This window comes from Leguminivora glycinivorella, chromosome Z (genome assembly GCF_023078275.1).
Source record: "Leguminivora glycinivorella isolate SPB_JAAS2020 chromosome Z, LegGlyc_1.1, whole genome shotgun sequence".
In the NCBI taxonomy this organism is placed as follows: domain Eukaryota; kingdom Metazoa; phylum Arthropoda; class Insecta; order Lepidoptera; family Tortricidae; genus Leguminivora; species Leguminivora glycinivorella.
The window spans coordinates 36078023-36091424 of record NC_062998.1 but is presented as its reverse complement, the minus strand read 5'-3'; the positions used below and the strand labels follow the sequence as shown (position 1 = coordinate 36091424).

Below are 13402 nucleotides of genomic sequence, written 5' to 3'. Positions count from 1 at the left end.
CATTTTCAGAGTTTTTAAAATAAGTACCTAAGTAGGTACGTGAAGTAACATGGTAAATTAAAAAATATCATTAGATACTTATTGCGAAGGTGTAAACAATTTCCTTCGTTTTGCCACATATCAATAATTACCTATCTATATTAAATTCATTAATCCGTATACAACTATACATTACATTTTTACAGTACGGTAATACTCACCCCGTTATTCATAAACGTACACTAAGTTATCAAGCCGATAAAGTTCGGTTGTCCCTTTCCGACGTATTGGTGTGATAGAAAGGGATAAACGAACTTTATCGGCTGGATAACTTTAGTGTACGTTTATGAATAAAGGTGTTAAAATTTATAGCTACGAAATTTTACATAAAACACCTACTTTAAAATAAAATAAAAAATGTTGAATTTGGTTAACATTATAAAAGACCTCACGCAAGCTGTGCTAATTAGTTCGCGAATTCGTCGAGAGGTGGCGCTAAACACAATTATGCTCATTAGAGAACCTATACTTCTAGCCTAGCCCAGTCTTTAGACTTATGTGAGTAACGTAAAAGTACCTAATAGTTTTGTAGGTACGGAACCCTCGGTGGGCGAGTCCGACTCGCACTTGGCCGGTTTTTGTACGATTATACTAATAAGAATATAAAAATTCACATCTAATTTATTTGTTTTCCCCTCACTAGCTCGGAAACACGTGTTTTGTCCTTTAATACCAGCGGGTAAAAACGCATTTTATCCACTAGTGGGTAAAGTAATTTGACCTTGAATAAAGTCAAATTAACTGCTTTAAAATTTATAAAAATAGGTGAATCTAGTAATAAAGATAATTTATCACCTGTGGAACTACTGGAAGCAGTGATAAACACATTTTTTGCGTTGTAGTTCCCTCGCTATAGTGAGGGGAAAAGTTTTGTGTTACACTCGGGTGCAAATGTATTTTACTTCTCGTGTGTTAAAAAACTCGCAAGTTCAGGATTCTATTCTCGAACCACCCGCTTCGCTCGTGGTTCAATTATAGAATCCTTTCACTTGCTCGTTTTTGTATAACAAATAACTATTATTAGAGTATGGACTTTGTCGGAGGTTGCTACTGTTCGGGCAACAATCTGTTACTAAGGTATTGTACCTACTCGATTCTGAAGATAGCTCGCTATTTAACTGAACAATGCAGTGTTTGGTAGCATTTATAAGAATTCATTTGTCCCTATTACGATTGAAAAATAAGCAATGAGGATCCCAGGTGCACTTGTTGCCACAGAAAAAATGATTTGTTTGACAAATATAACCTATGTCCTCCCAACCCAACAGCTGACACCAATCATAATGGCCACCATTTATTTGGTTAAAATCTGGGTACCAAACGATACGTGAAAATCTAACAAATCCTTTTTCCGTCAGTCGAACAATAATAAAAGCAAAAACCGGCCAAGAGCGTGTCGGGCCACGCTCAGTGTAGGGTTCCGTAGTTTTCCGTATTTTTCTCAAAAACTACTAAACCTATGAAGTTCAAAACAATTTTCGTAGAAAGTCTTTATAAAGTTCTACTTTTGTGATTTTTTTCATATTTCTTAAACATATGGTTCTAAAGTTAGAGGGGGGGGGGACGCACTTTTTTTTCCTTTAGGACCGATTATTTCTGAAAATATTAATATTATCAAAAAACGATCTTAGTAAACCCTTATTCATTTTTAAATACCTATCTAACGATATATCACACGTTGGGATTGGAATGAAAAAAAATATCAGCCCCCACTTTACATGTAGGGGGGGTACCCTAATAAAACATTTTTTTCCATTTTTTATTTTTTCACTTTGTTGGCGTGATTAATATACATATTGGTACCAAATTTCAGCTTTCTAGTGCTAACGGTTACTGAGATTATCCGCGGACGGACGGACGGACGGACGGACGGACGGACGGACAGACAGACATGGCGAAACTATAAGGGTTCCTAGTTGACTACGGAACCCTAAAAAGGAACAATCTTTAGACGCTTCAGTACAATCGTTCACGCTCCGTAGCGTATCACTCACTATCGCTCTTGCGTATTGCTTTGACGCAGAGAGTTGCATAAATGTATGTATTGAAGGAGATCGTTTCGGGTCCATGAAATGCCAAATATTATTCAGGTTATATTTATACAACCATAAAACTTGTATTGTGGGCTCGAACGTGATGCTTTGTATTACGGTTAGTACCTTACGCTTAGAATCAAAGAACCCTTCAGAAGTAACTACTAATATGTATCCACTAAACAAAAAAAAGATATGTACATAGGAATAATAATGAAACTTTGACATTTCTGATTACACTGAGAGAAAAAAACAACCAGTTTTCATGTTCGTTCAACAAGTTTTTTCAAACAACAAGTTAGATTTTGTTAAGTTCAGTGTAACTAGTACATTCCACAAGTTACTTGTCATTTAAATCAACAATATATTTGAATCAACAAGTCGATTTTATAAAAGCAACATGACACATATTGTTTTAAGCATACTTATGTTTGGCTGATGTAATCAAATATCTTTTGACAAGTTTGACCTTGTTCGAACAAATTCGACTTGTAGCATCAATATTGTGATTTATTCCGTTTACTTTATACTTTTGTTTCAAACGGATAAACCCGCAACAAGTCGAAATTGTTAAATTTACCTATGTTTAGGAAAGTTATTCAGGATGTCAGATACTTTTGGAGTATTGTTTCATCTGCTGCTAATGAAATATATCTTTATTCATGTAGGCCTAATTACAAGCTCTTGTGAACATACAACATCTTGTTACATATATATTATGAATATTATGATCTTAATCTAACCTGATATCAGAGCAATCTATTGTTGTAATTATTGTTCAGAATAATATTGAGTCTATAATTACAATTTCATATAAAAATAATCGTTAAACAAAAAATATTTGATTAGGTAGGTATATGTATATTGTATATATAAAAATACATGTCTAGAGTATTTCAAAAAAAAATCCATTGTCAAAAAAAATACAATATTAATTTCATGAACAATAATAAAACATAGTATTTATGGTACATTATCTTTTCTTGTATTTGAGCAATTTTTGCCTTTCTCATAATTTATTATACATTTTCTTCAGTCACCCGTTGACGATATAATCCGTTTCCATAGTTTTTTTCAGAGAAAATAAATGAAGTGCGTAGGTACACGCTCGTGTAAATCTCAGTGCGTGTACGTCTACCACCAGTTTGACTTTGAAATCGCTTACCTATTAGTGGTAGGTTTACCACAGGTAGTTCGCCGAACGATAACTTCCTGCCACTGTCAGTTATGCAACGGCGGACTTTTGGCTTTTAATGGAGAAAAAGTAAGATGGGATAAGACAAACACTGGCGCAAGAATAACACTCGTAGGGAATCCTCATGATGTTGCTCATGATGCCTCGTATCAAATAAACTGCATTATTCGTACCCGATGCTCCTTAAACAATTCTGCATGCGCACAACGCTTAGAAATCATAAGAATAAAATTTACATTTTTATTTTATGGCATGTGAGAAGTTTACAAAGAAATAGTTCCCGTAATATAGCGAGGGAGGGAATTTACCGTATATTTCGCAAAAGCCTACTTTGGCCCAGTTTCTAAGTTTACCGAGCGTAGAAAATGGCTTCGCGCCTAGCGGATTTAGAGGCCCTGGGTAAAGGCCGAAGGTGTCGTTAATATTTTTCATGTTACGTCATTTTACTAATGCCTGTCCTAAACAATGTACCTATGTGAAATTTTCTGATATACCTACCTATCTAGGTACCTTCCTGTACTGATATTAATGCAATTAATTTGAGACAGGAATTTTGTGAAGAAAAATAAGAAAAAAGACGAATCGTGCTAATTGAACAATAAAATAAATTACAAATCAAATTAAATTAAAATTAACGCTTTCTAATAAAATCTGGTAACAACTCAACATTTAATTATTGCTTTATGTCACATTGCCACTCTAGTGGAAAAAGTCACTATTCATCAGCTTTGAAAAAAAAACTGACACGCTAACTTTATGATACCATGCTGGTTTTTCACGGAGATCTGACCAAGTAACCGTAGAGTCCAGCTAAGTCTGCAAAGATTTTAATAGCCCCGCCTCTGCAAGGGTTAAGTAAACGTCAGAATTTCATCAAAGTTTGACCTTTAAAATAACATCTGCACAGGTGAGACTGTGAAAATCGTTGCAAACTTATCGACCTTATCGTGGATTACCTATATACGTATGGAAATAGTTATTTGTTATACAAGGGGGCAAAGTTGTATTTTAACGCCGAGTGTGGAATTGAAAAACGAGCAAGTGAAAGGATTCTATAGTTGAACCACGAGCGAAGCGAGTGGTTCGAGAATAGAATCCTGAACTTGCGAGTTTTTTAACACACGAGAAGTAAAATACATTTGCACCCGAGTGTAACACAAAACTTTTCCTCTCACTATAGCGAGGAAACTACAACGCAAAAAATGCGTTTATCACTGTTTCAGTAACAGTGTTACTGCTTTGTGGATCATGTGTCGTTGAGGTTCGCACTGTACAATTTTTTTTTCGCAATTGTGTCGTCTGTACGCACTTTGTAAGAATTTTCTAGTTGGTACTCTCGGGAGGATTAAGTCAATGCTGTCTAAACCACATGCTTTACGTCGAGTTTCTAGGACAAAATGCGTACCTTATTATGTGACATTAAGCCCATGTCTTGTTATAAGAAAAAATATAATAGAGTCCACAGGTGGTAAATCATCTTTATTACTAGATTCACCTACTTTTATCAATGTTAAAGCGGTTAATGTGATTTTATTCAAGGTCAAATTACTTTACCCACTAGTGGATAAAATGCGTTTTTACCCGCTGGTATTAAAGGACAAAACACGTGTTTCCGAGCTAGTGAGGAGAAAAATTATTTGTAATACTCGTAATTCAAGATAGCAATTTAATATTTACACATTCTTTCAATTAAATAATTTTAAAAGTACCTGATATCGGTTAAATAACAGACGTGGAGTAGAGCTAAGAGCAAACAACTCCGGGTTGTAACCGAAAGTACGTAGAAAACAAAGTGTGTCTCAAACTAATGGAATTAAAGTATTGTTTGTTCAGGTGCCCCGCAGTTCTGTGTACATCGCGCAGGACAAACGCTCGCCATTAAACAACGGGCGTGCAAAAAGAACACCACGACTCCGGCACACGAGGGAAAATTACACTCACGCTTTCATAAAAGTACCTAAATCTTAGCGTTGAATGTCATGCAAATATAAGTAAATAAGTTTTATTTAAAAAAGTAAAAATATAGAATTTACTGCAAAAAATAAATACACAGCACCCGTGGTTCAAACATTTCAGCACCCCCTGTCTTTTCGTGGGTGTTGTAGAAGTCGACTGTGGGCTATGGGTTCAATTGTGGTCTGGGCGATGGGCTAGCTACCTTTCACTGCAATATTACCATTTCAATTTCTTTCTTGATGATGATTGCTAAGAGTGGCCCTGTAACTAAAGGGTTTCATATGCCTACTCCGTTTGAGGACACATGCATGTATTGTAAGACTCAAAAATGCAATTACTTAGGAACGTGCTATAAGTAAGTAATAGTACTAGAACCACCACAAGGTTGACTAAGCGACTAAACATGTTGTGTATTCAGCGGCTCGGGAGCGCCGCTAGGAACAGACTTAATAAGATTAACCAGGAACCATGCCAGACATTTTTGTTTCGATTTTCAACGGCTTAACTCCTGTTCCCCCAGTTTGCGTAGTGCAAACTAAGTTACGTCGCCCTTTTTCTACGAAATTACCTATTGTAGCGTTCTATTAGTCCGTTTATAAAAAATAGTTTTTATTCATAGTAAAGTGATTCTGTTATAGAGACATATATGTAAATAAAATATTTACAGTACTACATTTGCCAAATTAGATATAGGTACATTTATACATTTAAGTATGTAGTTAATAGGGTCTATAGTGATAACCTAAATTTATCAACTCTATGCTTTAGGTTAGTATGACCGTGTACCGCCAATAAATAAGTAGGTAACTTTCATTTATTTAAATAAGTATGTAATTATGTACAAGTATCGTATTCCTCCTGTTTAATTACTTTAGAGGTAGAAAAGTGGTGCGTACATTTTAGTTTCTTCCTTCAAACATTCCTTGAACTTGGCGTACAACACTTGACACGCGCTACATTATTCACAAACGCTAGATTAAGAATTTCCTCTGACAACATTTAGAGCTATCTACGTTTTAATTACTTATTTATTATTTATAAGCCTCCATAAAAGGCAAAGTGGAGTGATCTATTGCTCTCTCTCTTTTTTCCTTTCAACAAAAAGAGGCTCGTTGAGCTTGTGAATAAATTGTGAAGCAATTATACGTTTCCTTGTACTGTTTATAATTTGCGTGCCATCAATAATTAAAAACCGGCCAAGAGCGTGTCGGGCCACGCTCAGTGTAGGGTTCCGTAGTTTACCGTATTTTTCTCAAAAACTACTGAACCGATCAGTTCAAAACAATTTTTCTAGAAAGTGTTTATAAAGTTCTACTTTTGTGATTTTTTTCATATTTTTTAATCATATGGTTCAAAAGTTAGAGGGGGGGGGGGGACGCACTTTTTTTTCCTTTAGGAGTGATTATTTCCGAATATATTAGTATTATCAAAAAACGATCTTAGTAATCCCTTATTCATTTTTAAATACCTATCCAAAAATATATCACACGTTGGGGTCGGAATGAAAAAAATATCAGCCCCCACTTTACATGTAGGGGGGGTACCCTCATAAAACATTTTTTTTTTCATTTTTTTTTTGCACTTTGTTGGCGTGATTGATATACATATTGGTACCAAATTTCAGCTTTCTAGTGCTAACGGTTGCTGAGATTATCCGCGGACGGACGGACGGACGGACAGACAGACATGGCGAAACTATAAGGGTTCCTAGTTGACTACGGAACCCTAAAAAGGGTCTATTGTTTTTATGTTAACAGTTAGCCATTGAGGCATGTTCCTACAGTTAGTGATGTGATTCCGGAAATGTCTCTCACTACCCCGTAGAAAGCAAGGAGAGATCGAATTCTGGACTTTTTGTTGAACTCTGACTCTCAACTTTTCTTAACTAATAGGTAAAGCTTTTTAGAAATTTATTTCTGGTATTGTATTGATACCATTCTGAACCTTACTTTATTAAAAGCCTCGACACGTTTATCCGCTGAAGCAATTTAGTTAAAATTGGGTATAAACATACTTTGAAGTTTGAACCAATTAACGAGAAAGACCATGAACTTATAGGAGCTTTAAGTATTCTTAATTTCTGAAGTGTTTAATTTTTATTCTAATATTAAAATAAACCACTTTTTAGTATATAATACTTTATTTATTGTACAAATACAAAGCAGAAATCACGATGTTTCACTAGATGCGTAAATTTTCATTATGTCTCTCGTCCCGCAGTACACAAGTAGCGTATAAGATGTTGTCATATCAATAATTTTTGCTAGCTTTTCGGTAGGTATATAAGAAAAACTGAATTGAAATACCCAAGAAGACCAATATTACCCATAATTCTCTTAAGTAGGGAATCTTATTGAGTCGGTCGCCGAGAAATTACCAGTAAAAGGAAAATTCCCGTTAATGACGCATCACTACTTACGATTAATTTGGGGCAAAAGTAGGTACTTAAATACTTATATTCATTAAATAGCTTGGATTTAAATTTTGTACAGTATATTACAGATATTTATGTAGGATTATAATTAAAATAAAAAATATATTTCATTTAAGTACTTAAATTTTCAAAAGACACTCCTCAAGTCCTCATCTTTAAAAAAAATAATGAGACAAAGTATACTTGAAAAATATTAAAAAGGTACTAAAAAACTATAATAACCATGATTGAAAGGAAGCAAATTGCAGCAGTCTGAATAAAGTGCCGCGCTGTAGATCGGCTCTCTAAAACTTTTTTAATAAAACTGGCGCAGTTTTGTTCACTATAGTTGCATTCAGCGTTCATACAAATCTGCGCCTAATAAAATGTATGCACAATAATTTTGTCACTTAATTAATTATTTTTAACCTAATTACGTTTTCAATTTAGCTTTCAATTTAAAGAGCGCAGCAACGAAGTAACATAGTAAAAATAAAATAAGGGCCGCGAGCTATTAAAGCGTTGGTCGAGGGGTATGTAGCAGAAGCAGGTGAGGGGGCGGCGCGAACATCGAGAGAGCCCCCCTGAATTCTGGAACGAGCAGATTGCATTTTCTTGCTACGGTCAGTAATCAATTTTTATGAGCATTTTTGTGGTCCGACGGCGGTGTTCACGGCCCTCCGAGCGCGCGGCGGCGGCGCGCTCCGGTTTAGCGTGCAAATGTGCCACTGCCTCAAGCCAGGCGGACCCATTTATTCATTAGTTAACCTCGCATACCTAATCCCATACTAATTAATATTAGACGGTTCAGTTATCTTAGCCATTGTGCTCTAAATTATCACGTCATGTGCTCGACGCGTTTAGAGGTATTTGCCAGCGACGCAAGCCCGACATACCGATATTAATTGCTACAAATTATTGATATCTCAATGGCAGCTGATTACCTCTTGTAAGACGGTCCTTATGTTGAGTCACTTGAAATAGCTACACAGGAATATTAATTTAGATCCTGTGCCAACCATTTAGATTAGATATTGAATATGTATCTGCTCTATATAATATCTAATGAATAGAACTGGGACATCTCGCTCGACCACGGAAGTGATTACTTTGTATCCGCCTCGCCTAATGACTTCTCTGTTAATGGCTACCAGATTATATTTATTGGGAACTCTTTTGGAAGAATTTACAGTGGTACTGATTAAGAATAAGGTAAAATAAAAGTATCCAATAGATGAAACCCTTCTGTCATGTAATACATATCTAGGTACTAATACGCTGTAGAATACTAGTACATTTTTGACTAAACGAGTTGTTACTATATTTATTTATTTAATTTAACTCAACTATTCAAAAAGCTCAATAAATAATTAGTCTATATAAGCATTTGTGCGACAATTTTTTTTAGCTAATAAATATAAGGTGCATTAGGGTAATTCCGAATGACAGATATGCTCGGATAATTCCGAAAGAAATCTTGATATGATTGAAATAATGGTGATTTTTATGCGACTTTCGTAATTAGACGACTTTCGGAATGTGCCCTAATGCACCATACATCTATCTTGATTAGTAATGGAATATAGTAAACGAGCCTTACTTTCGAGGACATATTTATCGAACAGCAACAGTCCATTATGAGTTACGTAATCCGTATGGATAGACAGATATTGACGTCGATACATCCAATCTCTGTCGGAGCACCAGATAGAACGCTAATAGCGATTATCCATTATGCGCCCGTGTACGTACGAGTACTGGCGGTTCGAGTGTGTTCATTCAAGGTTGTAATCGTAACACCACAAGTCTGCCTGCCCTATAATAACGAGCATAGATATTTGTATAAATATTTGCAACGCATATTCTGTTGTTATTTTGTTAAGTAGCCCATTTCTCAAAGCTGAAAGTTACAAGCGGAAGTCTCTTTTCTACTTGTCATATTAGACAGTGACTATACCACTAGTAAATTGTAACTTCTAGCTTCAAACTTGCCACTGGTAAACGTACCTACATTTAATACATTATCATTTTATTTAATGTATTCATGTATTTTCTAGAATAAACCTGTCATGAACACGTTAACGGAAACATATATTTTAAATGCTGAAATTACTGAATCCTATTATTTAAATATTTAAGCGAATATCTTTCCGAATAAGTACAACTTACATATGGTTGAAAAATATGATTTTAGAATTGTCTGTATTTCCATGTTTTAGATGGAACCAAGATTTTTTTTCTCTAGGAATTTTTTTTTAATAACTACTTAATACGCATTTAAGTACCTATATTTTTATTGGTTTATTAAGTAATAAATAACATGAACATCATAAGGCCGAACCTTATTTGTGTAAAATTACAATGACATGGAAACTATTGAGGTTATTCACATAACTTCACATAAAAAACGAAATCAGTGCGCGCATATTTTTAGATAGGTTTAGTTTTGGTGAGATGTTAGGGGCAATTACACGGGTCGTTGTGGCCGGCGCGGCGCCGGTCGCGGTCGCCTAATCGCTCACCTCATTCCGGGAGGCCATTTAATTTTCGATCGATACATGGGAAAGAAAATTTATGGCATCCGATATGTTTTTCCAGCAGGCTACCTATTTAGGCGTACCTACTTATTGTGCATTGAGAAATATTCACAGTACAGGGTTTGTCTTCTGCGTGCTCATGAGACACAGGTGCTGTGAAATCGATATTGAATCGGTATCAATGGCTGTTTACTGAGAACCATACCTACAACCGCATCTTTGGTGTTAATACAATACGATGTATTCTCAAAGTAAACCAATGGTGCTAGTGTACCTAATACAATCTACATCCTAAATAAAGCTATACAGCATTTAATTTGACGATATGTATTAAATTCTTATATCATTCTTTTTATTTACAGTTTTATTTGGGTTTTTAATAGTACATTACGATACAAGTGCGTAAAAAAAGAAGTTCTAAACGAGTGGCGATAAATTAAAACACGACCGAAGGGAGTGTTTTAAATCGACACGAGTTACGAATTTCCTTTTCGAACGTGTATCGTACGACGTTTTTCAGTACAGATGAGCCTCCGAAGTTTCGACCTGGCATATAATGAACCATTTCACACACTACTTAGTGCGTAAAAAAAACACCATCTGTACTGAAAAAGTGATAAGTTTGGAAAGGCCAAAGACTTGCTAAGAGGGCTTTTATCTTTAAAAATAGTCAATGTAGTTACAAGTTGCATTTAGATCCCTAAAATGGCGTTTACCTAAATAAAATTTCCCTAATGAATCTAATCATATACCGTTTAATTTGAATAGGTAAAACAGCCAACACAGTGAATGCCCTTATAAATTGTGAGTGTTGTATTTAATTTTAATTTAAGTATCGATTGGAGACTGCCGGCCGTCACAGCTGGCCCGAGATTACTCCACCGGCCCGATTAATGAGAAAAGCCATGCTCCGCGCAGAACGATTAGTATTAGTTTATGATTGATTATAAATGTCAATTTACTTTGATTAATGACGCCAACAACGGGAAGTCAGTCGTATTAATGTCACCGCTACACATTACGGCCCGGCCGTCCGTAATTATGATACTGTGTGTGATCGACTACAGTTTAAAATTTTCAACCAATTCTCGTGAAAGTTTTAGTCGCTCCAGTTTTTTGAAATTTTGAAACTTGCTATTTGCATAGTTTTACAGGCCACATTTTCTAATAGTGTTTATTTTTTTATGAATCGACACAATACGCAGAATATTACGCCAGTCTGTCAATAAACACGAAAAAAAAACATTAAAACGTTAATCGACCATTGTCACAGATACTAGTGAGTTGCAAATGTATTGCTATTCAAATTAAGCAGTTATTGTTCCCTCATCAATTATTATAGTTATTTTCTATTGATCTTGATTTCGATTTGACACTACAAATAGCACACATTAGTAGCCATCCATGCATACAGTCTTTTTGCTAAACTTCTGGCAGGAAACAATAGTTTTCCTACGGCTAATTCTTTTTACTGTATAAATGTCACAATCTGTTTCAATGTCATACGTTTAAAAGTCACATAAATTAAAAACCGGAAAAAATCATTTGAAAAATTACAGTACTGGGAATCTCGGGTATTTCTAATCATAATAATGGATAACTTCATCACTAATATAAAAAATAAAATAATGTTACCAGGTATGTAACCATTCTTGTAAATCATGCGACATATATTTCTTCACGTTTATACGTTATTCGACTTAGGTGCCTGTTTGGCGAAGCGAAGCCCCTTTGAAAAAAAAACAAGTATTTTCAATACTTTTTACTGTATTATGATTTGGTTTGCGAATTCAGTGATAGAATATCAGTACATATATTTTTTAGATTTAACAAACATATGATTCATACCGCTATGCAATTGAGTCGCAATCTACTTTTTCTTTGTTCGAGTTGTATTTTCCTTGATAATTATATAGAAATTAATTTAATACCTACAAAGAAACGAGTATAAGTGCAATTCACACACTAAACCTTTTTAGCAAATCTATCTTAGAGAACAATGATAAATTTGATCATCACTGAAAACGAATATCCCGGTGCTATTATACATACGTATAATCCTTTATCTAAGTTTCATGTAAGTTAAAATTTTAAGTAAAAACCGGCCAAGAGCGTGTCGGGCCACGCTCAGTGTAGGGTTCCGTAATTTTCCGTAATTTTCCGTATTTTTCTCAAAAACTACTGAACCTATCAAGTTCAAAACAATTTTCCTAGAAAGTCTTTATAAAGTTCTACTTTTGTGATTTTTTTCATATTTTTTAAACATAGGGTTCAAAAGTTAGAAGGGGGGGGGGACGCACTTTTTTTCCTATAGGAGCGATTATTTCCGAAAATATTAATATTATCAAAAAACGATCTTTGTAAATCCTTATTCATTTTTAAATACCTATCCAACAATATATCACACGTTGGGGTTGGAATGAAAAAAATAATCAGCCCCCACTTTACATGTAGGGGGAGTACCCTAATAAAACATTTTTTTCCATTTTTTATTTTTGCACTTTGTTGGCGTGATTGATATACATATTGGTACCAAATTTCAGCTTTCTAGTGCTAACAGTTACTGAGATTATCCGCGGACGGACGGACGGACGGACGGACGGACAGACAGACAGACATGGCGAAACTATAAGGGTTCCTAGTTGACTACGGAACCCTAAAAAATAACAATAATAAAATAATATTCCTTAAATGTGAAATGTGTGTTTCAGGACGAGACCAAACGGAAGAGCATTCAAAGAATATCGCTCCCCTGATTCCTATGCCAGATATAGACGATATGACTGCTTCCCCACAACGCGCACCCGAGCCGCCCGCCTCGGATGTTTCCCAGATCCAGAATGAGCAGGAAAACAGCTCCGAAGAGGCCGCCAGTACACCCAGTTTCTACCCAACCAAAACCCTGCTAAAGTCATTCGTGCCATCAACCGATAAATCAAAGCAAGAAGAAGAACCGAAACATGTTCCGAATCCAATAGAGGATGACATTTTTATATACTACGATTAATATCCGATTAATATTTTACAGAAAATTAAAGAGTTCAAATTGAGCTATACACCTGGATAATAACATGTATTTCATTTCGTAATATATTAATTTAGGTACATTTCTAAATTTGCACTGATTGAACTATACTCGTATGTGTAACACCAACATTTTGCATGGGATACACAAGGGGACAACTGTCCTACGACTAATGCCACAAGCGACTCAGGCTAGCGAGCAAGG

General features: G+C 35.2%; 2 protein-coding genes across 2 annotated transcripts in view; one reads left to right on the top strand and one right to left on the bottom strand.

The window, feature by feature from the left end:
* Positions 1-13402, bottom strand: part of LOC125240961 (epithelial discoidin domain-containing receptor 1-like) — a 242218-nt gene that overhangs the window by 23793 nt on the left and 205023 nt on the right.
* On the top strand, positions 11715-13218 carry LOC125240960 (ubiquitin carboxyl-terminal hydrolase 36-like). Its single transcript, XM_048149183.1, has 2 exons — positions 11715-11811; positions 12885-13218. The coding sequence occupies exons 1-2, from the start codon at positions 11766-11768 to the stop codon at positions 13178-13180; spliced, it is 342 nt and encodes a 113-aa protein (XP_048005140.1). The 5' UTR covers positions 11715-11765; the 3' UTR covers positions 13181-13218.

Excerpts from the sequence above, each read along its gene's own strand:
- LOC125240960 (XM_048149183.1), top strand. The coding sequence starts at position 11,766 with ATGGATAACTTCATCACTAATATAAAAAATAAAATAATGTTACCAG. Across the intron at positions 11,812-12,884 it reads AAATAAAATAATGTTACCAG|GACGAGACCAAACGGAAGAG; the intron begins GTATGTAACCAT and ends TGTGTGTTTCAG.